The 15,454-nt window shown below is 42.1% G+C and overlaps 1 protein-coding gene across 2 annotated transcripts in view; it reads left to right on the plus strand.

Moving 5' to 3' along the window:
• The window catches only part of grm6b (glutamate receptor, metabotropic 6b), a 39,378-nt gene extending 24,301 nt beyond the window's left edge, over positions 1–15,077 (plus strand). The window contains exons 3-12 of one of the 2 annotated variants that reach the window (XM_046342770.1): positions 5,584–5,800; positions 5,957–6,092; positions 6,306–6,394; positions 6,539–6,679; positions 6,794–6,994; positions 7,754–7,893; positions 8,145–8,768; positions 8,936–9,247; positions 13,327–13,562; positions 13,697–15,077. In XM_046342770.1, the coding sequence (XP_046198726.1) occupies positions 5,584–5,800; positions 5,957–6,092; positions 6,306–6,394; positions 6,539–6,679; positions 6,794–6,994; positions 7,754–7,893; positions 8,145–8,768; positions 8,936–9,247; positions 13,327–13,562; positions 13,697–13,700 (2,100 nt within the window). In that variant the 3' untranslated portion in view covers positions 13,701–15,077. Of the gene's footprint in view, positions 1–5,583; positions 5,801–5,956; positions 6,093–6,239; positions 6,395–6,538; positions 6,680–6,793; positions 6,995–7,753; positions 7,894–8,144; positions 8,769–8,935; positions 9,248–13,326; positions 13,563–13,696 lie in introns of both variants that reach the window. The other variant, XM_046342769.1, reaches the window with a different exon arrangement.
• Positions 15,078–15,454: the final 377 nt, after the last annotated feature.

Genomic DNA, 15,454 nt, shown 5'->3' on the forward strand with positions numbered 1-15,454 from the left:
TACAGTACCAGTCAAAAGTTTGGACACACGTACTCATTCAAGGGATTTTCTTTATTTTTTACTATTTTCTACATTGTAGAATAATAGTGAAGACATCAAAACCATGAAATAACACATATTTGGTTTGGTCAGGGTGTGACTCGTGTGGGAGAATCAATGTTTTCTATTACTTTGTTGTTTTTGCCTAGTGTGGTTCCCAATCAGAGGCAGCTGTTTAACGTTGTCTCTGATTGGGGATCATATATAAGTTGTGATTTTCCATTTGGGTTTTGTGGGGAGTTATTTTCTGTTTAGCTGTTTTGTTGCCTGACAGAACTGTGCGCTTTTGTTTTTCTGCTTTGTTATTTTGTTGCGGTGTTCAATTTATTAAAAATTATGAACACCTACAACGCTGCACCTTGGTCTCCTTCTTCAACCCACGAGAGTCGTTACAATATGTAATCATGTAGTAACCAAAAAACTGTTAAATAAGTCATCATACTGTATATTTTAGATTCTTCAAAGTAGCCACCCTTTGCCTTGATGACAGATTTACACACTCTTGGCATTCTGTCAATCAGCTTCATGAGGTAGTCAACTGGAATGCATTTCAATTGACAGGGGTGCCTTGTTAAAAGTTAATTTGTGGGATTTCTTTCTTCCTTAATGGGTTTGAGCCAATCAGTTGTGTTGTGACAAGGTAGGGTTGGTATACAGAAGATAGCCCTATTTGGTAAAAGACCATGTCCATATTATGGCAAGAACAGCTCAAATAAGCAAAGAGAAACCACAGTCCATTACTTTAAGACATGAAGGTCAGTCAATATGGAAAATGTCAAGAACTTTTCTTTAAGTGCAGTCGCAAAAACCATCAAGCACTATGATGAAGCTGACTCTCACGAGGACCGACACAGGAAAGGAAGACCTGCCACAGGAAAGGAAGATCTTTGCTGCAGAGGATAAGTTCATTAGAGTTACCAGCCTCAGAAATTGTGAAAAAAATGCTTCACAGAGTTCAAGTAACAGACACATCTCAACATCAACTGTTCAGAGGAGAATGCGTGAATCAGGCCTTCGTTGCTGCAAAAAAACAGCTAAAGGACACCAATAAAATAGGAGACTTGCTTGGCCATGAAACACAAGCAATGAACTGGTGGAAATCTGTCCTTTGGTCTCCAAATTGGATATTTTGGTGCCAACCGCCATGTCTTTGTGAAACACAGAGTAGGTGAACAGATGATCTCTGCATGCGTGGTTCCCACCGTGAAGCATGGAGGATGAGGTTTGATTGTGTGGGGGTGCTTTTGCTGGTGACACTGTAGTGATTTATTTAGAATTCAAGGCACACTTAACCAGCATGGCTACCATAGAATTCTGCAGCGATATGCCATCCCATCTGGTTGGCTCTTAGTGGGACTGTCATTTGTTTTTCAACAGGACAATGACCAAACCACACCTCCAGGCTGTGTAAGGGCTATTTGACCAATAAGGAGAGCGATGGAGTGCTGCATCAGATGACCTGGCCTCCACAATCACCTGATCTCAATCCAATTAAGATGGTTAGGGATGAGTTGGACCGCAAAGTGAAGGAAAAGCAGTCAACAAGTGCTCAGCATATGTGGGAACTCCTTCAAGCTGGCTGAGAGAATGCCAAGAGTGTGCAAAGCTGTCATCAAAGCAAAGGGTGGCTACTTTGAAGAATCTAAAATATATATTGACTTACTTAACACGTTTTTGGTTACTACTTGATTCCATATGTGTTATCTCATGGTTTTGATGTCGGCACAATTAATCTGCAATGTTGAAAACAGGAAAAATAATGAAAAACCCTTGAATGAGCAGGTGTGTCCAAACTTTTGACTGGTACTGTGTATGAAGAAAGGAATGTTGTGAAATACAATCCTCAATATTTACCCAGAGAACATACAGTGGGGGGAAAAAAACTTATTTTCCACCATAATTTGCAAAGAAATTCATTAAAAATCCTACAATGTGATTTTCTGGATTCTTTTCTCATTTTGTCTGTCATAGTTGAAGTGTACCTATGATGAAAATTACAGGCCTCTCTCATCTTCTTAAGTGGGAGAACTTGCACAATTGGTGGCTGACTAAATACTTTTTTGCCCCACTGTAGAAGTGTCCGTAGTTGCAGAATCACCCAACTAAAGTTGTGATCACTGTAAAGTTATCTCGTACACTAATATTGAAAAAATACATGCTAAATTGAATGGTAAAATTCCTCATTGGTGGTTTATCAAATTATGTTTTGACATTGAACATTTATGAATTGGAGACATTAGAACAAATAACACATGTTCACATAGCAAAGAGCCAACTGGCTACATGGACAGACTGGAATCCAAATAACTAGGCTAGATGAGTAGGGTCTGTCAGGGGTGCACGGCATGTGGGTCGCAATGTGTAGTGACGATCAACTACACTCCGTGCCAACCAAGTAGTACCAAGCAAGAGTTGGGTTCAGTAGGGTCTGGCTCAAGCACATATGTGTACTAGCGAGTGTTGTACTAGCTACATATCAAGTGTTGTATTGTGCCAGCTAGACAAACCCAACTAGCTAGTGCTGTATTGTGCTAGCTAGATAGCTAGTGTGTATTAGCTAACTAGCTAACCAAACCAGTATGATTGTTAGCTAGCATGCTAGCTAGCCCAACTGCTACAACCAAAACAAATGTTTGAAACAATAACAATTGTTTCAATTGTTGAACTGCATCCAGTTCAACATCCATTCGAGGGTTCCTCCTGGCGGGTCCGTCCAGTTGCTTGCTATACTGTCCATCTCGGTGCTCTATACAATCTGTCCCCGTACAACTCAGAGTTAAAGCTGACTCTATTATTTTACATTACCCTAAACATGATGGAATTCATTGCTGAATTAACTCAGAAACCACACTTGTGTGGAAACACCTGTGGTTTCGATATACTTTCTATCCCTCATTTACTCAAGTGATTCCTTTATTTTGGCATTTCCCAGTAGGCACAGTTACTCCGTTAAATCTGACCCTTTTATTTCAAATTTGTCTAAAATCACAAACCCAAATCTAACTGCCTGTAGCTCAGGACCTGAAGCAAAGATATGCATATTCATGATACCATTTGAAAGGAAACACTTTGAAGTGTGTGGAAATGCTTGTGGAAATTAATGTAGGAGAATATAACACATTCGATCTGGTAAAAGATAATACAAAGAAATAAACATGCTTTTTTTGCACTATCATCTTTGAAATGCAAGAGAAAGGCCCAGGCGCAATTTAGAATTTGGCCACTAGATGGCAGCAGTTTAGACTGATCCAATGAACCATTGCATATCTGTTCAAAATGTTGCATCAAGTCTGCCCGACTGTGCCTAATTGGTTTATTATATACATTTTCAAGTTCATAATTGTGCACTCTCCTCAAATAATAGCATGGTATTCTTTCACTGTAATAGCTACTGTAAATTGGACAGTGCAGTCAGATTAAAAATAATTTAAGCTTTCTGCCCATATCAGATATTTGAATGATTGTTCTCTTTAATCACATTACATAATATTTTAACATGACATCTGAACTAAATGTTCTTTGTGGTATTTTATTGAATTTCAGCACAGACATTTGGATTGTGACTACACACACATTGAGATTGAATTGCAAGAGCTTCTTGTTATGCAGGTGAATGAGGACCCAAAAGCGACTTGGCGAAAACAGAGTCTTTATTCCAGTAAAGGATAAAAGCAATACTCCTGGACAATCAAAGCAGAAAACAAAACATGAAAAAACTTAAATCCACTCGTAGTGACGAGGACAGACTGGAGACTCGACCATTAACTGCAGGTTGCCTCGGGAAGGCACCGACCGTAGCAGACTCAGACACCTGCTCACACGCAGCATCTGAAGGAGACAAGACACGACAGGGCGAGACAATGACACAGCACAGCGAACATCATACAAGGATCCGACAGGACAGAAACGGAAAACAAGGGGAGAAATAGGGACTCTAATCAGAGGACAAGATAGGGGACAGGTGTGAAAAGACTAAATGAGTGAGTAGGAGAATGAGGAACAGCTGGGAGCAGGAACGGAACGATAGAGAGAGGAGAGAGAGGGAGGGGGAGAGAGAGGGATAGAAAAAGGGAACGAACCTAATAAGACCAGCAGGGGGAAACTAACAGAAGGGAAAGCATAATGACAAGACAATATAAGACAAAACATGACACTTCTATAGGATTCTATAAATGGAGAGTGCTAGTGCACTTACGAAACAATACTTAGCCTACTGATGCTTTGCCATCAGTAATTTCAGTATATTCTGAATGAAAATGGTTTGCACAGAAGAGGAATGTGTCATAACACCTTGAAATAACATGTCAACTACTCTAGGTCAGTTAAGTTATGAGTGATTTATGCCAATGATAAGGATGACAACAACATTTGAATGGAAATCTAGATAATTATGCTCTAAATGTTCCTGTCAGAAAAAGGTTAGGTTTGTCTATGGGGTTGAGGTCAGAGATCCTTGGATATGTCATGGAACTCAACACGCATGACACTGAAATGTACATAGCAGGGCCAAAGAACCAGTTAGGGTTGCAACAGCATAACAGTCTACAGATGTATTTTTTTATGGACTGTCTGACAGCCATAATTACTTGATTTTGAAGATAAATTATGCGATCCTTGTATATTGGATTAAAGGAGGCTTCCATTTTGCTTTAGGAATTAGTGATGGAATGTAAACATTTGAAAATGATGTTATCATTGATGGTGTATCAAATTTCACCCTCCCAGACAGAAGATTATAAACTAGTAGGAGCCATACCTATCACAGTAATAGATGAATGTTCTAGAGAGAAATAGTTAAAGTAAAGCAGCAAATGTAAGTTGCACGTGACCATCAGAATTAAATATATTGTATGGCTTACAGCTGAGATATGGTAACCTTGTCTCTTGATCTCTGTCTCTGTCCCTCTGTGTTCAATGTAATTAGACTAAAACCCATATAATCCTTCCAGATAATCTGTGAAATGGTTCTCTCCCTCTTCTCTTCTTCTCCCTTCACAACCCTTTGTTTGTCTACCTTTCTCTACTCCCTCTAAAGAACCTCTCATCAAGCCATGGGCGGGCATTAGTGGGATCAGAGTCAAGCCCACTCACATAAACTATGTCATTAAGGAAGTAGCACACCAGCAAATTAATCCTCTAATCCATTCATTTTTTTCAAACAAATGCTTTTACAGCAGTGAAATTTACCATCTGCATTTCACCATGACGTTGGTTTTTATGGCCGACATAGACCAGTAGTAAAGCTCTAGAAATATTACAGTGGATGATTGTCGCCATGTCCTAGTGGATTACATTGGCTGGACATGTGAGAACTATTCAGTACTCTCAATTACTGGCAACATATCATCATAAGGTATTAAGTGGTTAGTTCACCAACTGTGTCTGACTTATCCCGACGAAGACTGCTTTGATAATAACACATGGTGTCTGGTTCAGTAGCTGTCCAACGTCCATTAACCCTCCTTTTGAATCTAATGACTGTCTCCGGTCTCTTCTTAAAACCATGCAGCCGTTAACATCATGTATAACGTATGTATCTTTCAGATCCCCCAGATTAGTTATGCGTCCACGGCTCCAGAGCTGAGTGACAAAAGTCGTTATGAGTTCTTCTCCCGCGTGGTCCCTCCTGACTCCTACCAGGCCCAGGCCATGGTGGACATCGTCAAGGCTATGGGGTGGAACTATGTATCTACACTGGCCTCAGAAGGAAACTACGGTGAGAGCGGCGTCGATGCCTTCCTCCAGATTTCACGAGAGGCAGGTTTGTACCGAATTTAGTGGGGAATTCAAATGTTCTGGTGTAGCCTAACCATGGCCAACATGGTGTTGGAACTCATGGTACTATATGGGGAGGACATGACGTCCAATGGAGGAGCAGCCTTGGTTTGGGTCTTGTCTTTCTTCTCCCTTCATTCAGGAGGTTTATGCATCGGCCAATCCATCAAAATCCCTCGAGAGCCGAAACCAGGTGGATTTGATAAGATCATCAAGAGACTAATGGAGACCTCTAATGCTCGTGGGGTCATCATCTTTGCCAATGAGGACGACATCAGGTTAGTGGCAAACTAGTTCCTTTCCCTAGGACTATTGTCACATAACCACCATGCTACTTGTTCTCTAAGCACCACAGTACCAAGTTTCTATAGACTCAAAGCTCATGAAGGTCCAGTGTGCTAATCCATTATCACCACTTATCACAGACGTGTCTTGGAGGCAGCAAAGAGGGCTAACCTGACGGGTCACTTCCTGTTTGTGGGCTCTGACAGCTGGGGTGCCAAGAGCTCCCCCATCCTGGACCAGGAGGATGTGGCTGAGGGGGCTGTCACCATCCTCCCCAAGAGGGCCTCCATCGATGGTAAGGCAAACACATGAAAAAGATATTGTAGAGATACATTGTATTTTGGTGTTCAATATGAATTTAACTTTAGTGGGGGATGGAAAAGTCTGGGAAAGTCTTAAACATAAGGTGATAGTGATAATCTGTTGGTCCTTTGCCCAGGGTTCGACAACTACTTCACCTCGAGATCGCTGAAAAACAACAGAAGGAACATCTGGTTTGCAGAATACTGGGAGGACGACTTCAAATGTAAACTCACTCGACCAGGTATCAAGTACGACCTTGGTAGAAGAAAATGTACAGGTAGGAAAAGAGGTTATTTCTGACATATTTCAAAGGTTTATCTCAAATAAGCAGATTTACATACAGGCTACACAGGTTTTATCCATTGTATGCCACCCTTCCTCCCTACTTCAGGGGAAGAGAGAATCGCACAGGAATCTCAGTACGAGCAGGAAGGGAAAGTACAGTTTGTGATAGACGCGGTGTATGCCATGGCCCATGCCTTACACAGCATGCACCTGGACCTCTGTCCGGGCTTCATGGGCATCTGTGAGAAGATGGACCCAGTGGAAGGGAGTCAGCTGCTCCATTACATTCGCTCAGTCAACTTTAATGGTGAGTTGGAAATGTACACACCAGGGATTGTTAAAAAGGGTCTTGAGAAATGTTGTTGAAGCAGCAGGTCTGGGAACGTTCAATAAACTTTGTTTGGATCGAGTTTGAAATTGTATCTTCTAACCTGACTTTTCTTTTTGTTGTGGCTGTCAAGTCAGATAATACTCTTGATAATTGAAATGATATATTTTTATAATTAAAGCCCAAACAGAGGAAATGTCCTGGTTTCATGAAGCCTTTTCCACTACTGGTTCCCATCACATCCCACCATAGAGGTTAGTCTGAGAGGTCAGTCACTCCAAAAAAAGTGTGGATGGAAGTCAGTCTGAAGACATCGCTGCACTCTGTGTTAACCTCTTCAATGCACTATTATTCCACAGGGCAGCCTCTCTTCTTTCTTCATACACAAGAAACACTCCTCTTTTCATCTCCATCTTTCACGAAAAATATTTGTCTTGGAGTCCAAGGAGCTTTCTATGAAAAGCAAAGCTATTTCCTTTTCCCTGTTTGTGGATGACCTTTGCTTGTGTGGAAGCCCTCTGATTGAATGTTTGAAGGGAACAGAGAGTACAGAAATAGCGGCATGTATGGAAAGGAACCCTCAGCAGGAAGAATCTTATGCTCAGCTTTGCACTGGTTGCATAAGACATGAGCTTTAGGTTCACCGTAGGTTTCATTTTTCTTTGTTCAAAGGTAAAAGCATTGCACGGCCCACTAGCGGGTAGCCCTGTTAAAAATCCTTGCTCCTCTATCCAACAGGCAGTGCAGGGACTGGGGTCATGTTCAATGAGAATGGAGATGCCCCTGGTCGCTATGACATCTTCCAGTTCCAACTTTCCAACACCACCAACCCCGGCTACCGGTGTATTGGCCAGTGGACAAACAATCTGCGACTCAATGTAAACATTTGTTTTGGTCTATTTTATTTTTCAATGATGATGTTCACTTTATCAGTGTTGCTATTGCATTGAGGAATGTACTGTTTGTGTTTTGAGTTAACAACCTTTCAATTGAACCAAACTCATTCCAGTTATTCATGCACTTTTATTTAGCTCCATTTAGTCATTCTCTTTCCCCCAGTAATGACATGATGTGACTACTTCAGGAGTTCACTTGATGTTCTTCAACATTGTCTCTGTCTCTGTTAAAGGCTGAGGAGATGCAGTGGTCGGGTGGGGACCGTGCAGTCCCTGACTCGGTGTGCAGTTTCCCCTGTGAGCTAGGAGAGAGGAAGAAGATGGTGAAGGGTGTACCCTGTTGCTGGCACTGCGAACTGTGCGACGGATATCAATACCAGCTGGATGAGCTAAACTGTGACATGTGTCCCTTCGATATGCGTCCCATGCCAAACCGAACGGGCTGCCGGTCCACACCCATCATCAAACTGGAGTGGAGTTCCCCCTGGGCCATCATCCCTGTGTTCCTGGCTGTCCTGGGCATCCTGGCCACCTCCGGATGCATCATCACCTTCATCCGCTTTAACGACACCCCCATCGTCCGAGCCTCCGGTCGGGAGCTCAGCTACGTTCTCCTGACAGGCATCTTCCTCATCTACCTGATCACCTTCCTCATGATCGCGGAGCCCAGTGCCCCAGTGTGTGCATTCCGCAGGCTGCTGCTGGGCCTGGGCATGTGTATTACCTACTCAGCTATGCTCACCAAGACCAACCGCATTTACCGTATTTTTGAGCAGGGCAAGAAAGCAGTCACGCCACCTCCATTCATCAGCCCTGCTTCTCAGCTGATCATCACCTTCATACTCATTGGAGTGCAGGTGAGTGAGTTGCTGCCTCTCTCCATTTGATGAAAACAAGGCAGTAATACAACAGTGCTTGTTAAAGACACAGGAAATGGTATCTGGAATGGTATACAGGAGAATTAGATTGATCTGCTGAATCATGGGCCACATCAATCTTTGGATCATTCTCTGTATCTCCACAGTTACTTGGCATTTTCATCTGGTTCGGAGTGGTGCCCCCACACACCATCATAGACTATGAGGAGCAGCGTCCGCCCAACCCAGAGTTTGCACGTGGGGTCCTGAAATGTGACATGTCCGACCTGGCCCTGGTCCTCTGCTTGAGCTACAGTATCGTGCTGATGGTGACCTGCACTGTGTATGCCATCAAGAGCAGAGGGGTGCCAGAGACCTTCAACGAGGCCAAGCCCATTGGCTTCACCATGTACACCACCTGTATCATCTGGCTGGCCTTTGTGCCCATCTTCTTTGGTACAGCACAGTCTACTGAGAAGGTTTGACATTTCTATATTTGCTGGTATTTATCCATTGGCAGAGAAATATAATTTTTTATATACTTAAAAAAGCAACCCAAGAACTATCAGTATGTTTTCTAGAATAGGTTCTAGACTGTTATCAAATGCTTGTTTGTTACCTTTAATATCAGATTTCTTTCCATGAGGCACTCACAGTATGTTCAGCATCCTCTTCATTGACTTACAGCGGAACAATGGTCAGGATTTAAAATAAGGAAGTACACTATAATACAAAAGTATGTGGATGCCCCTTCAAATGAGTGGATTCGGCTATTTCAGCCACACCCTTTTCTGACAGGTCTGTAAAATCGAGCACACAGCCATGCAATCTCCATAGACAAACATTGGCAGTAGAATGGTCTTACTCAAGAGCTCAGTGACTTTCAACGTGGCACCATCATAGGATGTCATCTTTCAAACAAGTTAGTTCGGAACATTTCTGCCCTGCTAGAGCTGCCCCGGTCAACTGTAAGTGCTGTTATTGTGAAGTGGAAACGTCTAGGAGCAACAACGGCTCAGACGCAAAGTGGTAGTCAACACAAGCTCACAGAAGGGAACCACCGAGTCCTGAAGCGTGTAGCAGGTAAAAAAAATCGTCTGTCCTCAGTTGCAACACTCACTACCGAGTTTCAAACTGCCTCTGGAAGCAACGTCAGTGTCACGGCTGGCTGAAGGACTGGACCAAGGTGCAGCATGGTAAGCGTGCATTTTTTCTTTATTCAAAAATGACGCCAACAAAATGAAGAACAAAAACCAAACCGTTACGCTTTGGGCTCTGAACAAAGACAAAGTTAACTTCCCACAAAACAGGTGGGGGAAAAGGGTACGGTTGGGAGGGTAAGTATGGTTCTCAATCAGAGACAATGATAGACAGCTGCCTCTGATTGAGAACCACACCCGGCCAAACACATAGAAATAGAAAATCATAGAACATAGACTGCCCACCCAAATCACACCCTGACCAAACTAAAATAGAGACATAACACGCTCTCTACGGTCAGGGCTTGACAGTCAGCACAATAATTGTTCATCGGGAGCTTCATGAAATGGGTTTCCATGGCCGAGCAGCCACACACAAGCCTAAGATCACCATGTGCAATGCCAAGCGTCACCTGGAGTGGTGTAAAGCTCTCCACCATTGGTCTCTGGAGCAGTGAAAATGCCTTCTCTGGAGTGTTGAATCATGCTTCACCATTTGGCAGTCTGATGGATGAATCTTGGTTTGGTGGATGCCAGGAGAACGCTACCTGCCCGAATGCATAGTGCCCACTGTAAAGTTCGGTGGAGGGGGAATAATGGTCTGGGGCTGCTTTTCATGGTCTGGCTATGTCCCTTAATTCCAGTGAAGGGAAATCTCAACACTACAGCATACAATGACATTCTAGATGATTCTGTGCTTCCAACATTGTGCCAACAGATTGGGGAAGGCCCTTCCCTGGTTCAGCATGACAATGCCCCCGTGCACAAAGCGAGGTCCATACAGAAGTGGTTTGTTGATATCAATGTGGCAGAACTTGACTGGCCTGCACAGAGATCTCAGATCTCAACCCCATCCTACACCTTTGTGATGAATTGGAACACCAACTGCAAGCCAGGCCTAATTTCCCAACATTAGAGCCCGACCTCACTAATATTCTTGTGGATGAATGGAAGCAAGTCCCCGCAGCAATATTTCAACATCTAGGGTAAAGTCTTCCAAGATTAGTGGAGGCTGTTAAAGCAGCAAAGGGGGGACCAACTCCATATTAATGTCCATGATTTTGGAATGAGAGAGTCTACGAGCAATGTAGTGTATGTTCAGTTTAGTAGAGTATGTTGTTAAATCAGTCAGCCTAAATTAAGTCTTTAAAGTCTTTTCACCTCTGCAAATCGAAATGAAATGAATCAAAGAGGTCAAAAAAGAGGTCAGATAAGCTCAGTGATAAAATGGGTCTCTGAGAGACAAATAAATATCCACTACATGCTATTCAATTACACACTTACAGCTTAGAACATCTAAAAATAGCATCAATAACATTTAGTTCTCAGATCGCATTAGTTGACATTTTTGACCAGACAGTATTACAACATTACAGTAACAGGGAAGGAGTGTTCTTAGATTGGATGCAAGGTTATTGATGCATTAGACTTTGAGAGGTACTCAGAAAAGTGTAAAGAATTGCAAGTTGATCAATAGGGAAGTGTGAATGTAAGGTGTTGGCAAACTTAGGAGGTTGGCTATTTTTCTTAAATTTTTCTACTGACTTCCCTCAATGTGTGAATTATTATATATATATATATATATATATATATATTTTTTTATTTTTTACTTTACCCCCTTTTTCTCCCCAATTTCGTGATATCCAATTGGTAGTTACAGTCTTGTCCCAATCCTAGACAGGATTGTGTCTGGGGAAGGGTACCAAAACATTTCTGCAGGATTGAAGGTCCCCAAAAACACAGTGGCCTCCATCATTCTTAAATGAGCAATCAGGGGAGAAGGGCCTTGGTCAGGGAGGTAACCAAGAACCCGATGGTCACTCTGACAGAACTACAGAGTTCCTCGGTGGAGATGGGAGAACCTTCCAGAAGGACAACCATCTCTGCAGCATTCCACCAATCAGGCCTTTATGTTAGAGTGGCCAGATGTAAGCCACTCCTCAGTAAAAGGCACATGACAGCCCACTTGAAGTTTGCCAAAAGGCACCTAAAGACTCTCAGACCATGAGAAACAAGATTCTCTGGTCTGATGAAACCAAGATCTTTGTCCTGAATGCCAAGCCTCAAGTCTGGAAGAAACTTGGCACCATCCTTACATTGTAGCATGATGGTAGCAGCATCAGGTTTGAGGGAAAGATGAATGGAGCAAAGTGCAGAGAGATCCTTGATGAAAACCTTTTCAAGAGTTCTCAGGACCTCAGACTGGGGTGAAGGTTCACCTTCCAACAGAACAACGGCCTTAAGCGCACAGCCAAGACGACGCAAGAGTGGCTTCAGGGCAAGTCTTTGAATATCTTTGAGCTCGGACTTGAACCCATCTCTGGAGAGACCTGAAAAAACCTGTGCAGCGACGCTCCCCATCCAACCTGGCAGAGCTTGAGTGGATCTGCAGAGAAGAACGGGAGAAACTCCCCAAATACAGGTGTGCCAAGCTTGTAGCATCATACCCAAGAAGACTTGAGGCTGTAATCGCCTCTAAAGGTGCTTAAACAAAGTACTGAGTAAAGGGTTTACGTGTGATATTTTTTATAGATTTGCAAAAATGTCTAAAAGCCTATTTTTGCTTTGTCATTATGGGGTATTGTGTGTAGACTGATCAGGGGAAAAACACAATTCAATCCATTTTAGAATAAGGCTGTAATGTAACAAAATGGGGGAAAAGTCAAGGGGTCTGAATACTTTCCAAATGCACATTAGGTCTTTGTTAATTAATTTTTTATGGCATGTATTTCTTCATTTATTCATGACATGTACTGCGTTTGAATTGTCAGTTCATCGGACTCAGATCACAAGTCTGTTCTCAGTATTGCTGTTGCCAGCCTGACAACAGAGGAACAACACATGAATAGACATGTTGAAGGCCCATAAATTGAGCACCACTCCTCAGTGCTTATACTGGGATATAAATCATTCATCCCAGGCTAAAAACACAACTGTCTCCTTGAGCATTCAGATGAAGAAACAACGTCTGTATACTGTGTACCTCCTATTTGACCTGCTGTCGATCAATTCTTCATACAATAATTAGGTATAATAAAGGTATGTCATGGGGATTGCCATGGAAAATATTATGTAAGACAACCTCCATACATATTTATTAATATTTATTGAATGTACAGTTTTACTGTATTCTCAGAATATTATCAGAATACTATATTCTCAATCTCGGGGTATTATCAGATGAATAGATGGGCATAGGATAGAAAGGAAAATTAGGAAAATGTGTCTTTTGAATTGTGAACGCAACACAAACAATTCATTTAGTACTCAGCCAGGCAATCCAAACCCTATTGTAAAATGTCTAGGTGTATACTCAGGTATTTATTATTAACCTTCATCCTGCTTTCCCTTTGCTCTAGATGTTCATCCAGACCACCACCCTGACGGTGTCCATGAGCCTGAGTGCCACTGTGTCCCTGGGCATGTTGTACGTCCCTAAGGTCTATGTCATCATCTTCCAACCGGAGCAGAACGTACAGAAACGCAAGCGCAGCTCCAAGGCTGTGGCTTCCACAGTGACCTCACAACTCTCCCAGAAAGACGACAAGCAGAACGGAGAGTCCAAAAGTAGTGCCATAGTGCCTGACCGATCACAGTGAGTAAAGCAGCGGTGATATCCACTGATCCCTCACCTGTGCTACCTTATGTATTCACAATGATATAAAAACAGATTAGTGTTCATTTTTCACTAAAACAATTGGTAATGGTCTCTCTCTTCAATGATTTTAGATAATCCAGCAGGAAACCAGAGATGAATACGACACCTGGCACCTAACAGACGACAGCTTATAATGGTCTCCCTTGGCAAAGCACTCCCTCACATGCAGAGAGGGGGCTCCCGAGTGGCGCAGCGGTCTAAGGCATCACTACAGACCCTGGTTCGATTCCAGGCTGTATCACAACTGGCTGTGATTGGGAGTCCCATAGGGCGGCGCACAATTGGCCTAGCGTCGTCCGGGTTAGGGTTTGGCCAGGGTAGGCCGTCATTGTAAATACGAATTTGTTCTTAACTGACTTGCCTAGTTAAAATTCAAATAAATAAATAAAAGGAGACCGTTTTTGATCAGTGGTGAAGGCTACATTGTCTCATGGGTGGAATGGAAATAAAGGAAAATGGAGATGCTACCTTTTCTATAATTTGAAATACACACTCACTGACTCGCCACAGATGCTGTGACCTGACTGTAAATGGAACAGTCGACGCATTGGATCATCCTGGATCATCCTGAATCCTGAACAGAACACAATGAACATTGTGGACAGCTTTGCTTGATTTCAGGACAAAGTCTCCTTTTACATTAGGATATGTCTAAGCAACCATGGCAATGAATTAGCTCTCTTTGATTTCTCTCAGGACAATTAGTTGGATCAATAGTGAATAAAATGTTAAACTTTTTCCTGACTGGAGGACCTACAGTAGGATCCTTTGAGAACAAGCTTTGTTGTTTACGTGATTTATCAGCACTGCATGGGTTGTGAGTTTGTGTGTACATTATACGAATGTTTCCACAGTACTGTTTGTATGGGTGTCACAACTTTGACGCGTGGTTATATTTGACTGATTACACTGGAAGGAATTAGTTTCTCTATGCACCACTTTATCCTGGAATAACTAGTGTTGGGTTCTTGAATGACATAGTGATAAAGAGAAACAAATGTAGGGAATTCTGATTACTGACATCAATACTGCCAGATCTCATGTAAGGTACCATTTTAATATTATAACATTTTCTGTTATGCTTTGATTTAGTTTGCTGTTAATTGCTTTAGCAGTAATAACTTCTATACGATGCTACTTTCAAAATTGAGAAGCAGTGGTTCTGAACAGGATATTGTGTTCTTCGACAATTGTTGTTAGAATCACAACAACACATGGTAGACACTAGACAGCAACGTATGGCATTTCCATAGATTGTTCCTAATTTCTTTATAGTGCTGCTGGTGTTGCGGTTGTGAGAACAGTTGATGGTAACACTTGAGTTCACTGAGAATATCACTGGTTTTAGCATCAATGATCACTTGTGTTCTTCAATATTGTGCCATTAAATCTCTCTGTGTTCTCAAAATGTATGTTACAAGTTTCCCTTAAAATAAAATTACTATATCATTTAAATTATGTAAACGGATTTGAAAATGAATACTTTGGCACTGTAATGGTACACAAAATGACAGTAGCCCAGTTCAGGTCACACTCCAAGCAGTCCTACATCGCATGATTGTAGCATTCACTCTGTGCGAAGCGGTATTGCGTTCTGATTTTGTCAGAACACAATGCAGTGGATGTGGCAGTTTCCATTAAGTTATTTGCAGTAAGATTCTTTTTTGGCTTGGCTGGGATTATGCTCAAGTTCAGGAAAAAAGTTTTTAATTCAAAAAATAATAATTTTAAAACTTAAAAATACTGTGAAAACGAAAATATAGATAAAACCCAATAATTCCACCTTCGTACTATTGCACTTCTGTAACTGTAGCCATTGTGAGGCTGCC

This window comes from Oncorhynchus gorbuscha, linkage group LG03 (genome assembly GCF_021184085.1).
Source record: "Oncorhynchus gorbuscha isolate QuinsamMale2020 ecotype Even-year linkage group LG03, OgorEven_v1.0, whole genome shotgun sequence".
In the NCBI taxonomy this organism is placed as follows: Eukaryota; Metazoa; Chordata; class Actinopteri; order Salmoniformes; family Salmonidae; genus Oncorhynchus; species Oncorhynchus gorbuscha.